The sequence below is a fragment of the Hemitrygon akajei genome, chromosome 6 (assembly GCF_048418815.1).
Source record: "Hemitrygon akajei chromosome 6, sHemAka1.3, whole genome shotgun sequence".
Taxonomy (NCBI): domain Eukaryota; kingdom Metazoa; phylum Chordata; class Chondrichthyes; order Myliobatiformes; family Dasyatidae; genus Hemitrygon; species Hemitrygon akajei.
Genome location: NC_133129.1, coordinates 168101388 through 168116629, shown reverse-complemented (window position 1 = coordinate 168116629; position 15242 = coordinate 168101388). Strand labels below are relative to the sequence as shown.

Genomic DNA, 15242 nt, shown 5'->3' with positions numbered 1-15242 from the left:
CTCTTGGCCTTGGACCACATAGTCAATGGCAATACTTATGTTAGACTGCTGTTTACTGATAAAAGCTCAGTGTTCAACACCAGTACTTATCAATAGGCTTCAAAACCTACATCTCCCTCTGCAAATGGATCTTTGACTTCCTCATTGGGATACCATAGTCAGAGCGGATCAGAAATTAAATCTCCTCCTCACTGACAGTAGACACCAGTGCACCTCAAGGATGAGTACTAGCCTGCTCCTCTACCACCTCAACATCCATGACTGTATGGCTAGGCCCAGCTCAAACACCATCTATAAATTTGCTGATGACACAATTGTTATTGGAGGAATCTCAGTGGCATACAGAAGTAAGGTAGATTAGTTGGTTAAATAGTGAAACATCAGCAACCTTGCACTCAGTGTCAGTAAGGTCAAGGAAATAATTGTGGACTTCAGGAAGGGGAAGTCAAGGGAACACACACCAGTTCTCATTGAAGAGACAGCAGTGGAAAGAATAAGCAGTCTCGAATTCCTGGGTGTCAACATCTTTGAAGGTCTATCCTAGGCCAACATATTGATGCAATTATGAAGAAGGTGCACTAGTGGCTATATTTCTTTAGGAGTCTGAGGAGATTTGGTATGTCACCAAGACTAGAAAATTTCTACAGATTTACTGTGGAGAGCATTCTAACTGGTTGCATTACCATTTGGTACAGAGAAACCACTGCAGAGGGTTGTAAACCCAGCCAGCTCTATTATTGGCACTTCTGTAGCTTCCCCAGTTTTAAGAACATCTTCAAAAGGTGGCATCCATCATTAAAGACTCCCCATTCCAGGACATACCCTCTTCTCATTAGTGTCATCAGAGAGGAGGTGCAGAAGGACCTGACAACACACACTCAATGTTTTAGTAACAGCTTTTTCTCCTCCGCCATCAGATTTCTGAATGGACAATGAATCCATGAACACTACCTCACTATTTTTTGCTCCCTTTTTGCACTACTTATTTTTATATATAGTTATTGTAATTTATAGTATTGCATTGTACTGCTTCCATGGAACAATAAATTTCATGACATATGTCAGTGATAATGAGCCTGATTCTGATTCTAGCTGGTCAGTCCTTCCACCTCTATGTGCTGTCAATGAATGGCCTCAAGGTTCTCAGTACTGTACTACCCTCATTTTGAATGGTATTGGGCCAGAGATTGCCAAGGATCAGTAGAGATTTTGTATTTTTTCCCCTGGTGGAGGTTTTGAGCAGATCCTTGGATCTTTTCTTTTGTCCATGATAGACCTCAGAGTACTCTTGTTTAGCCTGCTCCTCCTGACTACCTTTGTGGCTAGAGCCTCTATTCTGAGGATATTGGGCTGACAGAGGACACTTAACATTGATTTTCTTATCCTTCCAGTGAGTATGAAGGAAACTGCAGACAGAGTGTTGATTGCTGCCCTCCTGTATGCTCAGAAGCCACCATTTTGGCCATGTGCTTTTTCTCATCTTCCCTATAACCCATTTACCATTTACTTTAAATGTCTCACAACTCCCCCCCCCCCCCCCCCACTCCCCGAGCTGTTTCAACTTGCTGCGAAAGAATGTCCCTTATTTATTCTTCCATCTGGGCCTATCATTATTTTTTCTCTCTCTATCTGTCATCTCCAATCTTGACTTCTATGAAATTTATTCATAACTATAATTTGGCTCAATAAAAAAAAATTAAAAATTGGCTTATCTCAGCAGTTATGTCATCATAGGAAATCCTTTACCATGGAAATCTGGCCCTTTGTTCTAATTGTACCTCAGTTGCATGATCTTAAAGGAGCATTTATATTGACAATGTATATTATTAATTCTGTTAACTTTGATACATATGAGAAAATAGATTAAATACATTTTCATAAATTCATTTAAAGTGTAAATTGAAAATATACAACCTACAAGAGAGAAAATACAATGAATTTAATAAACAGCAAAGCTTCTAGCCACAAATTTCAAATAAATGGCATAAACATGATTCTCTCAAAAGAATGAAATACCAGAAGACATTAAATGAAATATTTTATAATTATCTGAAGGATGTATATCTTTCATAAAGTGCTTCATTTAATACCTGTTATGAAATCATAACTGTTCTTCATGTCCTGTGTTTACAGTACTTCATAAGCAGCCCAGAGAAGTGTGCCTGTGTTTGCTGGAACTGGGGAGAATAGCTTCCAGGTAAAATTAAAATTTTCTGCTTTCTTTAGATCTAAATATGGATTATATTCATATTATCAACTAGGTAAGTTAATACTTTCTGTCAGCATCTACCAAAGTACAGTAAATAGTAAAAAGAAATGTGATGCTCAAGATTGTTTTCTGCAACATCTTGTGGGCACTTTAAATAGGAGTTCATTGTGCAGTGATGTGGCTCAGTTACTATGAGAGTCACAGGAAGTAATCACAAGGAAGAAAAATGGAAGGGATTATTTTCTTGCAGCAGATTGGGAAAACATTTCCCAAAATACAAAAACAGTTACTATCCCCAAGCAGTAAGGCTGATGAACACCTCAAACAATCCACCCCTTCACATCGCCCACCACCACTACTTCATCATTTCCTGTCAGTCACTACATATACAGTCACTTGTTGGACATACAATTAATCTATGTATATAAACTATCTGATGTATTTCTATTTGTTATGTTTTTTTATATTTGTGTTCTTTATTTTATGATTTTTTTTGTACTGCATTAAATCTGGAATAACAATTATTTTGTTCTCCTTTACACTTGTGTTCTGGAAATGACATTTGCTTGCATCATATGCAGGATGCTCTCTTTAGTTACCTGATGAGGTAACTGTAGCCTTTGGCCAGGGGCAGATGTAGTCAGGTGCTGCCCAACCTTCTTAGAGTGTTTCTACCCTTAACCACTACACTCTCCAGTTGGCAGGTCAGTAGTGGTGGCCAAGTCACTGCCCATCTGCTGCTGACTTTCAGCACAACTCCTCTCGCCAGCTCCATATCCAGCAAGAGGATCTTTCTGCTTCCTCCCCCATCCTGCAAGCTGCTTGGTTCTTTCTCTTTTTATTAAGGGCCAGCACAGACAGCAGCCTCTATGCTGACCTTGATGGGAACCCTCTACAGCCGACCTCTATGGGGAATAGCCACGTCTGCTATCCTTTGTCCCTGCACTCCTGGACTAAGGACTGGTACTTCAGGGCCTTCCTCTCATGGTCCTCCTCGTATCCTTCCTCCCATGCTACTGTGAGCTCCACCAGGATGATTTTTTTGCCTTCAGTGGACCACAGTATGATGTCTGGTCAAAGTGTGGATTGCACAACCTCTGGGAACTGCAGCTTCCTCCCCACATCGACCCTCATCTCCCACGATTTGGCAATTTGCAGCAGATTGGATTTAGGCCTCTTTGATATGACTGGCATGATCCTCTCCTTGATGAAAGTGACTTCCCTGTTTGCCTCTCTGCCGACTGGTCTCTTTTTACACCTCTCCTGCTCCAATGTGTCAGCAAGGGAGAGCTGCACCTTGTCGTGGTGCCAGCTATGCCATCCTTGTGTGAAAGCTGTTTTGTATCCTGGCAGTATGTGTGCCAGTGAACCCTGCTGACCACAAAGCTTGCAGTTAGGGTCCTCTCCCAGCCCTCATGTATACAGCTGTGATGATGTAGGGTGACTGTCATACATGGACTGCAGAAGAAAAGAAATGCGGAAGGGCTCCAACCTCCAGAGCTCTGCTCAAGTGATCTTGCACGTGTGAAGATCCCATTTTGTCCAGGTGCCCTGTGACCCAGCTCCACTGTGTTTCATCCTTGTGGTTCTGTACCTCTCTCTGGACCATTTGCTGCCTATGGTCACTTACACTTGCGCTCCCCTATTGTTGGAACTGTGAAGGGCTGAGGCCTTGTCGTCCCAGGCATGGATTGCTGATGATGTCTCTCAGTTGCAGAGAGCTCACTGCCTGGTCTATGACCCCACTTTCAGCTTGTTGTGACTCCTACTTAATTTATTACCTCGTTGTCAGAGCTCCTCAGTGTTAACACAACTCTACACTTTGCCACCTTGAATTCCTCCTTCACCAATGACAACGGGAGCTGCAGCTGGCCTGATCTTGAATCTTGAATTTCAGCCAGAAACTTTCCAACAGTTTAGAATTAATTCAGTAATGTATGTGTGGTGAACTACATATACCTGTCTGGATACGCCCCCCCCCCCCCCCCCGCTGACTGCTCCTGTGGCTCCTCCCACAGACCCCGGTATAAAGGCGATTGGGGTCTGAGCCCTGCCCTCAGTCTCCAGGATGTAGCATGGTGGTCAATTGCTGCTTGTTCTTTCTTCCAGTCAATAAAAGCCGATATCTCGCCTCACGTCTCAGAGAGTTATTGATGGTGCATCAGTATGCTCATTTGTTTAAATCTGCTGGGAAGTTTACCCACTAGTTACTTGCTAAGAAAAGTTATCCAATTCTAATATGCACTCTAAAAATAAACTGTGAAAAGTGAGTTCAATAATACCTTGCATATCTTTTATTCACTACTCAGCAGAGTTGCCCAGTATCTGGAGGAATTGTGATCTGTGTCACGTTAATCATCAACATGATATAAATACCTGATTTGTTCTTGAAATGACTTAATGCTTCAGATATTTAAATATTATTTATTAAATTTTTATAGCATTAGATCATTGAAGTCACAGTCAGAGGACTTAAATTTAAGTTCCATCTTTATCTGGATTTTGAATTTAGGTGTTCCCTTTATGTAAATTTGTTGCTATTTTTGCATATACAAGATGCTATCATGATTTAAAACTAATCTGGTAACTTTAAGAGAAACACTGTAAGCGACTAAAGTGGAAACATATTTGTCCAAAGTTAGTTCTAAGTGATATGGGCATGATGGTGTTCATTGCCTCATTTTGAACTGCTGGCAACCCTTGTGATGATGGAGTTCCAACAAAGGGATGAGTTAAATTATTCACTCCAGGACAGACATAGCGTACATAACTACACTGCAAAAAAAAAAGTAAAATTATCAACAGATTATTTAATACTATATATCTATCAGATAATTGTTAGATGGATTGCTTGCTAAACAAGCCTATGTTATATATGTGAATATTTGCATTTAAAGTTTTGAATATATTTCAAATGAAGGTTCCTTATATTCTTTATATTTTGAAGTTGATTATATCTTTTCTGAAACAGATTTGTAGCTAATAAGCATATAAAATTATAATCTTTGTTAAAATAGATTATGAGAAATAGCAAACAAACAAAGAGCTTGCCTTTGTGACTCAAGTTTACATTGGATTAGAAAGTACTTTGGAATATATTAACAGGACATCAACTAAAATTTTGGCATTATAACACATTCTAAATAACTGCACAGTTATCATCTGTTTGTAATTTTAGAAGAAAGGGACAAGTGCACATTAATGTCCTGGATTTCATGATTAGTGGAGTGCTGCCCATGTTCACTGTTAATTTATGGAAAAAGTTCCCTCTTTCCTAGTGCAATTTAGGTAGTAAAAATTTGCTAAGGAATTTAGAAAACACAACTTAAAGGGATTAGTATTCCAACAATAAGGAAAAGATTGAGGGTGATACTTGTTGAGGGAAGGTCAGAAGTCAATATCCTGTTGTGAGTAGACTGCAACATTTGTGCTGCATAACAGAAGTCCCTCGAGTAGTGTTGCTCAGTGGGTTAAACTATTGCTGTAGCCATTGGCGTTCTGTGAGGAAAAAGATTATATAATAGAGGATCTAGCAGTTACCCTTCTGTGAAATCTCACATAACTCTAAAGATAATGCTCCAGCCCATTTACAAGTACATAACAGTTACAGTTTTTTCTTCAAAAGCCAGCTTGTTCACACTTTAACAACCAGATTAAAAAAACAGTCCTTCACGATATTAACTTTATTTGCGAATTCATCAATCACAAATAATCAGAGGGTGGGGGGGGGGGAGGGAGGCTGGGACAGAGATGTTAATTCAAATTATCTTAAACCATTCTTTGTCTATATCAGCTTTTAAAATAAACTCTTTAAAATCAGAATTAGTACTAATGAGAGACTTGCATGGGTTCAGAAGCCCAGGCACATTTTATTCCTCTGGTGGTCAGGCACATATTTTCTATTTATGTTTCATTTAGAGATACAACATGGAGTAGGCCCTTCTGGGTCTTTGAGTCACACTGTCCCAACAACTCCTAGTTCAACCCTAGCCTAATCACAGGACAATTTACAGTGATCAATTAACTTAGCAACCGATACATCTTTGGATTTTGGAAGGAAACCCCAGAGAACCAGGAGAAAACCCACACATTCCATGGAGAGGATGTACAGGCTCCTTCCAGATAATGTTAGAATTGAACTCCAAACTCTAACACTCCAAGCTGTAATAGTGTTGTGCAAACCGCAATCCTACTGTGGCACCCAAAGTTACTAGTTCCTTGGAACAGATATCAGGAGCTGAGTAATCCAATAATTCTGCTAATTCATATGTTTATGTGGTTATATTGCCTAACCTATACATGTTTTGCCATAACTTGAATGTGTGATGTAGTCATAACAGGCCTTACCCATAACATGCAAAATATTTTGCTGGTTGCTGAGACATGCCTTCTAACTAAGCCAGCTGACATAGTGTCCTGTGAATGTTTGAGAGTCATAGTCATAGCATCATAGTGTTAAACAGTACGGGAACAGGCCCTTGAGCCTTACTCGGCCATACCAGACAAGTTACCTCGTTGAACTTGTCCCTTTCCTCAAATTTTGTCCTATGTCCCTCTAAACCCTTCCTATCCATTAACCTCTCTAAATATTTTTAAAGGTTGTGATTTATCCACCTCTGCCACTTTCTATAAACTTGTTCCACATACCCACAACCTTCTGTGTGGAAATTATTGCCCCTTTGATCCTTTTAAAATACTTTCCTTCTCACTAAACCTATACTTTCTAGTTTTAAACTCACTACCTTGGAAAAAAATCTGATACTGCCCACCTTATCTACGTTGCTCATGATTTTATAAGCCTTTATAGCTTCACCCCTCAGCTTCCTATGCTCCATAGGAAAAAGTTCCAGCCTATCCTTCTAGCCCAAACTCTTAAGTTCCAGTAATACCTTTGTAAATCTTTCCTGTATCTTTTCCAACTGAATGACATGCTTATAGTCAGGCAACCAGAACCATGCACATGATTCAAGTTTATTGTCATTTAACTATATACAGGTATATAACCAAACAATACATTTCTTCGGACCAGGGTGTAAAGACAGCAGTACATGTAACACATATAAAACGAACAATAACTTAGGAAAGTAAACCAAATATGGTTTCATTAACATCTTGTATAGCTGTAACATAACTTCCAACTCTGCACCCAGTGCTCTGAATAATGAAGGCAAGTATGCCAAACACCTTCTTTACCACCCTGTCTACCTGTGTCTCCATTTTCAGGAATTGTGTTATCTGCACCCCTAAGTCCCTCTGTTCCTCACTGGTCTAGATCCCTTTGTAAACTTATGTACAATGTGCTGTGTATGTTAATCAAAATGGCTTCTTTGTTTTGTTAAGAGTAGGAATGCTTCTTTGTATGGTAAGTGCTTTCTCTCGCAGTTGTTTAGCTTTAGACTTGCTGATATTGGGATTATATTCATTTGTTGACCAATGGGGAATGTTATTTTGTCTTGTGGGTCTGGGAGCGGGGGTTTCACGGTCTTTTCAGGGGAGTCGGGAAGAAGACGCCGAGGAAGGTGGACGTGCGCTGCACTGCTCGGTCGACCACCCGGGTGGTCCCAGGTGCGAGGAAGTGGCGGTCGGAGGAAAGTGACGAGGGGTTGAATGGTTCGATGGTTGAGCTCCAACGATGTGCATTAAACTGACTGAACTTTGATAAGTTGGCGCCTTTTACTTTATTTTCTTTTCCTTCATATATATTGTATTGCATAGTACTCTTTTAGTTTTAGTAAAATCTTTAAAGTGTATTCCATAACGGTATCTGGTGTGAGTTTGATATGGTGTGTGTGCGCGCGGCATAAACTTGATTCCCACAGCATCTGCGTGTACGGGAGGTGGGGTTGGTGAGTGGCTGGATCTCCTTTTCCCCTAGATATATACCAGCCTGTCAGGTAGGTGTTACACTTAGATAACCCTTATCATTGTCCACTTTGCAAACAATTTTGCAAACTTACCAACCACGTTATCAACAATATCATCCATACCAATAATATAGACAACAAACTACAGTGGACCAAGCACCAAACCCTGTGTTACACCACTGGTCATGTCTCTCCAATCAGAAAGGCAACCCCCCCCACCCCCACTACCACCCTCTGGCTCCTTGTATCCTATTGACTAGCTCATCCTAGTTTTGGCATAAGGAAATATTCAACTACCTGAACATGAGAACATAAGGAATAGGAGCAGGAGTAGGCCATCCAACCCATCGAGCCTGCCCCGCCATTCAATTAGATCGTGACTGATCTGTCCGTAAACTCAGCTCCATCTACCTGCCTTTTCCCCATAACCCTTATTTCCCCTACTGTGTAAAAAATCTATCTAACTGTATCTTAAATATATTTAGTGAAGAAGCCTCAGCTGCTTCCCTGGAAAGAGAATTCCACAGATTGACAGCACTCTGGGGAAAAAACAGTTTCTCCTCATCTCCATCCTAAATCTTCTCCCCTGAATCTTGAGGCAATATCCCCTAGTTCAGGTCTCACCTACCAATGGAAACAACTTTCCTACTATCTTATCTATCCCTTTCAAAATTTTGTATGTTTCTATAAGATCCCCTCTCATTCTTCTGAATTCCAGAGAGTTTAGTCCCAGGTGACTCAAACTCTCCTCATAAGTTAACCCCTTCACCCCTGGAATCAACCTGGTGAACCTCCTCTGCACTGCCTGCAAAGCCAGTATATCCTTCCTCAAGTATGGAGACCAGAACTGCATGCAGTACTCCAGGTGTGGCCTCACCATTATACTGTTCAGTTGCGGCATGAACTCCCTGCTGTTGAATTCAACTCCTCTAGCAATGAAGGCCAACATTCCATTTGCCTTCTTAATAACCTGTTGTACCTGCCAACCAACCTTTTGCGATTCATGCACAAGCACTCAAAAGTCCCTCTGACCAACAGCATGCTGCAGTCTTTCACCATTTAAATAATAATCTGCTCTTCTATTATTCCTTCCAAAGTGGATTATCTTGCGTTTACCAACGTTGTATTCCATCTGCCAGACCTTGGCCCACTAACTTAACCTATCTATATCCCTCTGCTGACTCTCCACATCCTCTGTACACTTTTCTTTTCCACTCAGTTTCATGTCATCAGCAAATTTTGCTATGTTACACTCAGTCCTCTCTTCCAAATCATCAAAGTAAATGGTAAACAGCTGCAGGCCCAGCACCGACCCTTGCGGCACCCCACTCACCACTGACTGCCAACCGGAGAAACACACGATTATACCAGCTATCTGCCTTCTATTGGTTAGCCAAAACACTTCCTCCGACTCCATGCATCCATATCTTGTTTATAAGTCTCTTGTGTGGCAGCTTATCGAACGCCTTCTGGAAATCCAAGTTTACGACATCCACCTGTTCCCATCTATCCACTGCACTCATGATGTCCTCAAAGAACTCCAGTAAATTTGTCAAACAGGACCTGCCCTTTTTGAATCCATGCTGCATCTATCTAATGCAACCACGCTTTTCTAAATGTTTCTCTATGTCTTACTTAATGACAGCTTCAAGCATTTTCCTGACTACAGATGTTAAGCTACCTGGCCTATAGTTGCCTGTCTTTTGCCTACATCTTTTTTTAAAAAGTGGCGTGATATTTGCTGTCTTCCAATCCGCCAGGACCTGCCCAGAGTCCAGAGAATTTTGGTAAATGATTACCAACCCGTCTACTATAACCTCCGCCAATTCCCTCAGCACCCTGGGATGCCTCCCATCAGGACCAGGGGACTTATCTACCTTCAGGCCCTCTAGTTTGCTCATCACTATCTCTTTAGTGACAATTATTTTATCGAGGTCCTCTTATTTCGTCCATAACATCATTCTTTGGCATATTAGACGTGTCCTCCACTGTGAAGACCAACACAAAATAGTCGTTCAATGCCTCAGCCATTTCCTTGTCACCCAATACTAATTTCCTCTTCTCATCTTCCAAGGGACCTGCGTTGACTTTAGCTACCCTCTTCTGCTTTATATATTTATTAAAACTTTTGCTATCTGTTTTTATATTTTGCGCTAATTTACTTTCATACTCTATCATCCCTTTCCTTATTTCTTGTTTAGTTTTTTTTTGTTGCTTCTTAAAGTTTTCCCAATCCTCCAGTCTCCCACTACTCTTTGCGACTTTGTACAGGTGAGCTTTTAATTTGATACTATTTTTTATTTCCTTAGTTATCCAAGGCTGGCTCTCCCCGCATTTACAGTCCTTACTTTTGACTGGAATATACTTTTGTTGAACACTGAAAGAGATCTCTTTGAAAGTATTCCACTGTTCCTCAATTGTCCTACCAAATAGCCTGTGCTCCCAATCCACATTAGCCAACTCCTCCCTCATCCTGTTTTACTCTCCTTTATTCAAGCATAATACACCAGTTTTAGATCCAACTATTTCATCCTCCATCTGTATGCAAAATTCAATCATACTTTGATCACTCTTTATAAAAGGATCCCTGACTACAAGATTGTTAACCTTAGCTGTCTCATTGCACAGGATTAGATCTAAAATAGCATTTTCCCTTGTAGGTTCACTAACATGCTGCTGAAGAAAGCCATCTCGGATGCATTCTATGAAGTCCTCAAGTCTTCCTTGACCAACCTGATTCACCCAATCTATGTGGAAGTTAAAATCCCCCATGACAACTGCCGTTCCGTTCTTACAAGCTTCAGTTGTTTCTTTGTTAATTGCCTCTGCCACTGCAATATTTTTATTAGGTGGTCTATAGACAACTCCCACCAGTGATTTTTTTCCCTTTCATCCTATCAACTTTGCACTACAACTTTGAGGGATCTATGGATCTATCTAAGATCCCTCTGTTTCTCCTCACTACTAAGAATCCTTTCATTAATTCTGTACTGTGCCTTCAAGTTCAACCTTCCAAAGTGTTTCATTTCAGTCTTTTTTAGAATAAACTCCATCTACCACTTCTCAACCCAGTTCTGCATCTTATGAATGTGCTGTAGTAACCTATGAGAACCTTCTACACTACCCACAATACATTTAATGTTTGTATCATCTTCAACCTTACTAACACACCTGTCCACTCCCTCATTCAAGTCATTTATAAAAATCATGAAGAGCAGGGCTCCTAGAACAGATCTTTGCAGAACACCACTAGTCACTGATCTCCAAGCAGAATACACTCCATCTGCTACCACCCATTGCCTTCTATGGGCCAGCCAATTCTGAATCTACACAGCCAAGTTTCCCTGGATCCTTCTCTATTGATTTTCTGAATGTGCCGACCATGGCTATCTTTATCAATTGTCTTACTAAACTCCACATACACCACATTCGTTGCCCTACCTTTATCAATTCACTTGTCACTTCCTCAAAGAATTCAGTCAGGCTTGTGGGCATGTCCTACCTTTCACTATCCCTAATTAGACTGCTTCTCCAAATTCCCATAAATGCTGTGTTGGATTTGCTTGTTTTGAGTATTCCTAGCATTTCCTGGCTTTATCTCAGGTTTCCATCAAAATTAGTTTTTCCCCATTTCAACAAATTCATGAAATTGGTTATTATTTGTATGTAAAGTAAACTGTGGCTATAAATTTACATTTTATTTATTTAAAATTCTGTGGTACAAATGTAAGTTGGGAAAGAAATATTTCATTGGACTAGATGGATAGAATATTACAATTCTAACTTAAAATTGAATTTAAATCCAGTCTAGTTAGAATGAAATTTTTTTGGTAATTTATTAGCTATCTAAGTCCAGACATTCTTCTCACAAAAAGTTACCATTGACTTAAGACCTCAGAAACTGGAGTAAACCATGCAGCCGCTTTAGCCTGCACCATTATCAAATGATCTGGCAAAGAGATACCTCAACTTTATTTACCCAGCTTCTAATTCCTGATTTTATTCTTGCCTACTAAAAATATATCAAGCTCTGTATTGGAAAAAAAACCCTCCCTGCTTCAATTTAACTGGCCAGGCTGTAATTTTAAGATTCTACTCTCTACACTCAGTGGCCACTTTATTAGGTACACCTGTATACCTGCTCATTAATACAATTAATCTAATCAGCCAATCATGATTAGCCATTATTATTTTCATATTATTTTATTATTTTCAATCATTATTGTCATAAATGCATGAAAAATGGTTGAGCAGTTCAATTGTTATTCAGAACAAACATCAGAATGGGGAGGAAATGTGATCCCAGTGACTTTGACTGTGGAGTAAGTGTCAATGACAGTCGGGGTGGCTTGAATATTTTAGAAACCTCCTGATCTTCTGGGATTTTCATACACAACAGGCTCTAGAGTTTACAGAGGATGGGGTGAAAAGCAAAAACATCCAGTAAGTAGCAGTTATGTGGGGAGAAACTGCCTTTTAATGAGAGAAGTCAGAGGAAAATGCCCAGAGTGGTTCAAGTTGTCAGTTTCCAGATGTTGCAACAGTGGTGTGCCGAAGAGCATCTATGAATGCACAACAGGTCGAACCTTGAAGCGGATGGGCTACAGCAGCAGAAGACCTCAAAAATACACTTAGTGGCTATTTTATTAGGTACAGGAGGTGCCTAATAAAGTGACCACTGAATGTAGTTTCAGTTTCCTCCATCAAAAGAAGTAGTTTCTATGTATTGTTTGCAGATATTCAATATTCAAAAATATATTATGTAGATTAACATTCAACCATTGAAACTCAGTGGACCATATGACAGGCTTAAGCAATCGGTCCTCATAACTTAATCCTTTTACCAAGAGTACCATTCTAATTAACATAAGTATTGCTTTCTCTGAAGCCAAGCCTTCTCCAAGCGCTTTGTTACCCAAAAAAGGCACTATGAAGAAAAGGCTAACATTGCATTTGGCTTAATGATTCATCTGTGCTTGAGCCTGCATATTTATTCAAAATGTGACATCAATGTGCAAAGCTCAGCTAACAATTCTCCAATTAAATATGTTTTCATCTTCAGAACTTATCTGACCTTCCATTCATTGCATATCATCCAGTTTAAGGCACCAAGGTATATCATAGTGCACGATCAGAAGAACAATGTAAAATAAGTATTTAGATATAACTTTTAAGTATAAGTAGCAGTCGATTTTCTATTGCACAATAGTCAGGAGAGAAAGAAGATGGCATGCAAGGAAGTCACAGAGACGTGTAAAAATAGTAGTCTTAACAATCGTAGGGCTTTTATCTTCTTGAATATCAATTGAGATCACCCTAGTGTAAAAGCCTTGGAGGGGGACCGAATTATTATTGTGCATTTGCAAGGTCTTTTTGAGCTATTGATGTAGATAATTCTTCTAGAGAAGAGGTAGTACTAGATCAAATCTTTGGAAATGTAGTTGAAGGAAGGAATATCAGTGGGAGAGCATTTTTGACACAGAAACCTTAACTATAGGTCTTAAAGATTGTTGTAGAGAAAGACAAACTTCAGTTGCTTTCTCTGGAACAGCAGGGGCTGAGGGGAGGACTGACAGAGTTTTATAAGATAATGAGTGGCATAGAGTGGACAGACATTATCTTTTTCTTAGAGTTGAAATGTCTAATACCACAGGGCATACATTTAAGATGAGAGCGGATAATTTCAAAGGAGATGTGAGGGGCAAGTTTTTTACCTAGAGAGTGGTGGGTGCCTGGAATGCATAGCCCGAGGAGGTGGTAGAGGCCCTATATTCTAGGCACTTTTAGATATGCACTTGAATGTAAGGAAAGGGGAAGGACATGCACATTATATTGGCATTTGTTACTAATTTAATTAGTTCAGCACAGTATTGTGCTATACTGTTCTGTGTTCTATGAGAAAGATGGATTAGAAATGCCTTCCTTCCTGAATTGGAGGAAGGTTAATATCAACATGATATGAGAGGATTTGCTGAAAGTGAATTAGAAGCAATTACTTGTTGGAATAGCATTCAAAATGAGAGTTCAGGGCCAACATGTTCCCACCATGGTGAAAGGTAAAGAATAGCAAGGAATACTGGATGTTGGATTATTGAGAACAGGATAAAGGAAGAGATTGGTGAGAACTGAAACAGGAGATGCCTTAGAGGAGTATGGAAAATGTAGGGTTGTACTAGGAAAAAGTAATTAGGAGGGCAAAGAATGTGCATGATATAATACTGGGGTGGGGAATTAAAATTTTAGAAGCACATTAAAGGAAGGAAGATAACCAATGAGAGAATGGAACCAATTTTAAAACAAACTGGCTGGCTGAGTGAAGCTGGAGCATGTAATTGAAGTTTAAATTAAGGCAGGAACACAGAAAGTCAGACAGCTTCTATGGCAAGGAATGAATGGTTGCTATTTTGGACCATGCCACTTGATCAGGACTGGAAAGGAAGGAGTAAGAACCCAAAATAAGAAGATAGGGGGTGGGGAGTGAAGAAGTACAAGTTGGCAGATGATATGTGAACAGATACAAAATGCTGGAGGAACTCAGCAGGTCAGGCACCATCTGTGGAGAGGAATAAAGAGACAAAATTTTGGGCTGAGACCCTTCTCAATCTACTTATAGAATCCTGATTAATGGTTTTAGCCCAAAGCATTGACTCTTTATTCCCTCTTTGTTCCCCTCCTTAGATGCCTAATCTGCTGAGTTCCTCCAGCATTTTGTGTGTTAATCTGGATTTCCAGCATCTGCAGAATCTCTTGTGTAGATGATAGGTGAAAACTTGCTTCACCTATTCACCTTCCCCCTCACCTAGTTTTACCTCTTCATCTGCCAGGGTCCAACATGTTACAATGTAGACAGCATTTTCTGCAGGCTTGTCAGAAGCTCCTGTTCAGGTGTAAACAGTATCTGAAGCAGTACTATACTTGAAAACGGATGATAACAACAGACAGCATTATAAAGTGATGTACTGGGAAAAAAAATACACCAATGTAGTGAAAAAGCATATGTGAAGTTAGAAATTGAATGTTTGAGGCTGATTGAATCCGCTCAAATTTGCCTACTGGTGCAACAGTCTCATTGGTTCTCCACTCAACCCTGGAACATCCGGAGAACAAAGGTGCACACATCAGAATGCTCTATATCAACTGCAGCTCAGCATTCAATACCATCGTCTCTT

At 40.0% G+C, this 15242-nt stretch overlaps 1 protein-coding gene across 4 annotated transcripts in view; it reads left to right on the top strand.

Moving 5' to 3' along the window:
* Window positions 1-15242, top strand: part of gas2a (growth arrest-specific 2a) — a 170569-nt gene that overhangs the window by 86004 nt on the left and 69323 nt on the right. For all 4 annotated transcript variants that reach the window (XM_073049729.1, XM_073049728.1, XM_073049730.1 and 1 more), the window contains one exon: window positions 2134-2197. In XM_073049729.1, the coding sequence (XP_072905830.1) occupies window positions 2134-2197 (64 nt within the window). The remainder of the gene's footprint in view (window positions 1-2133; window positions 2198-15242) is intronic.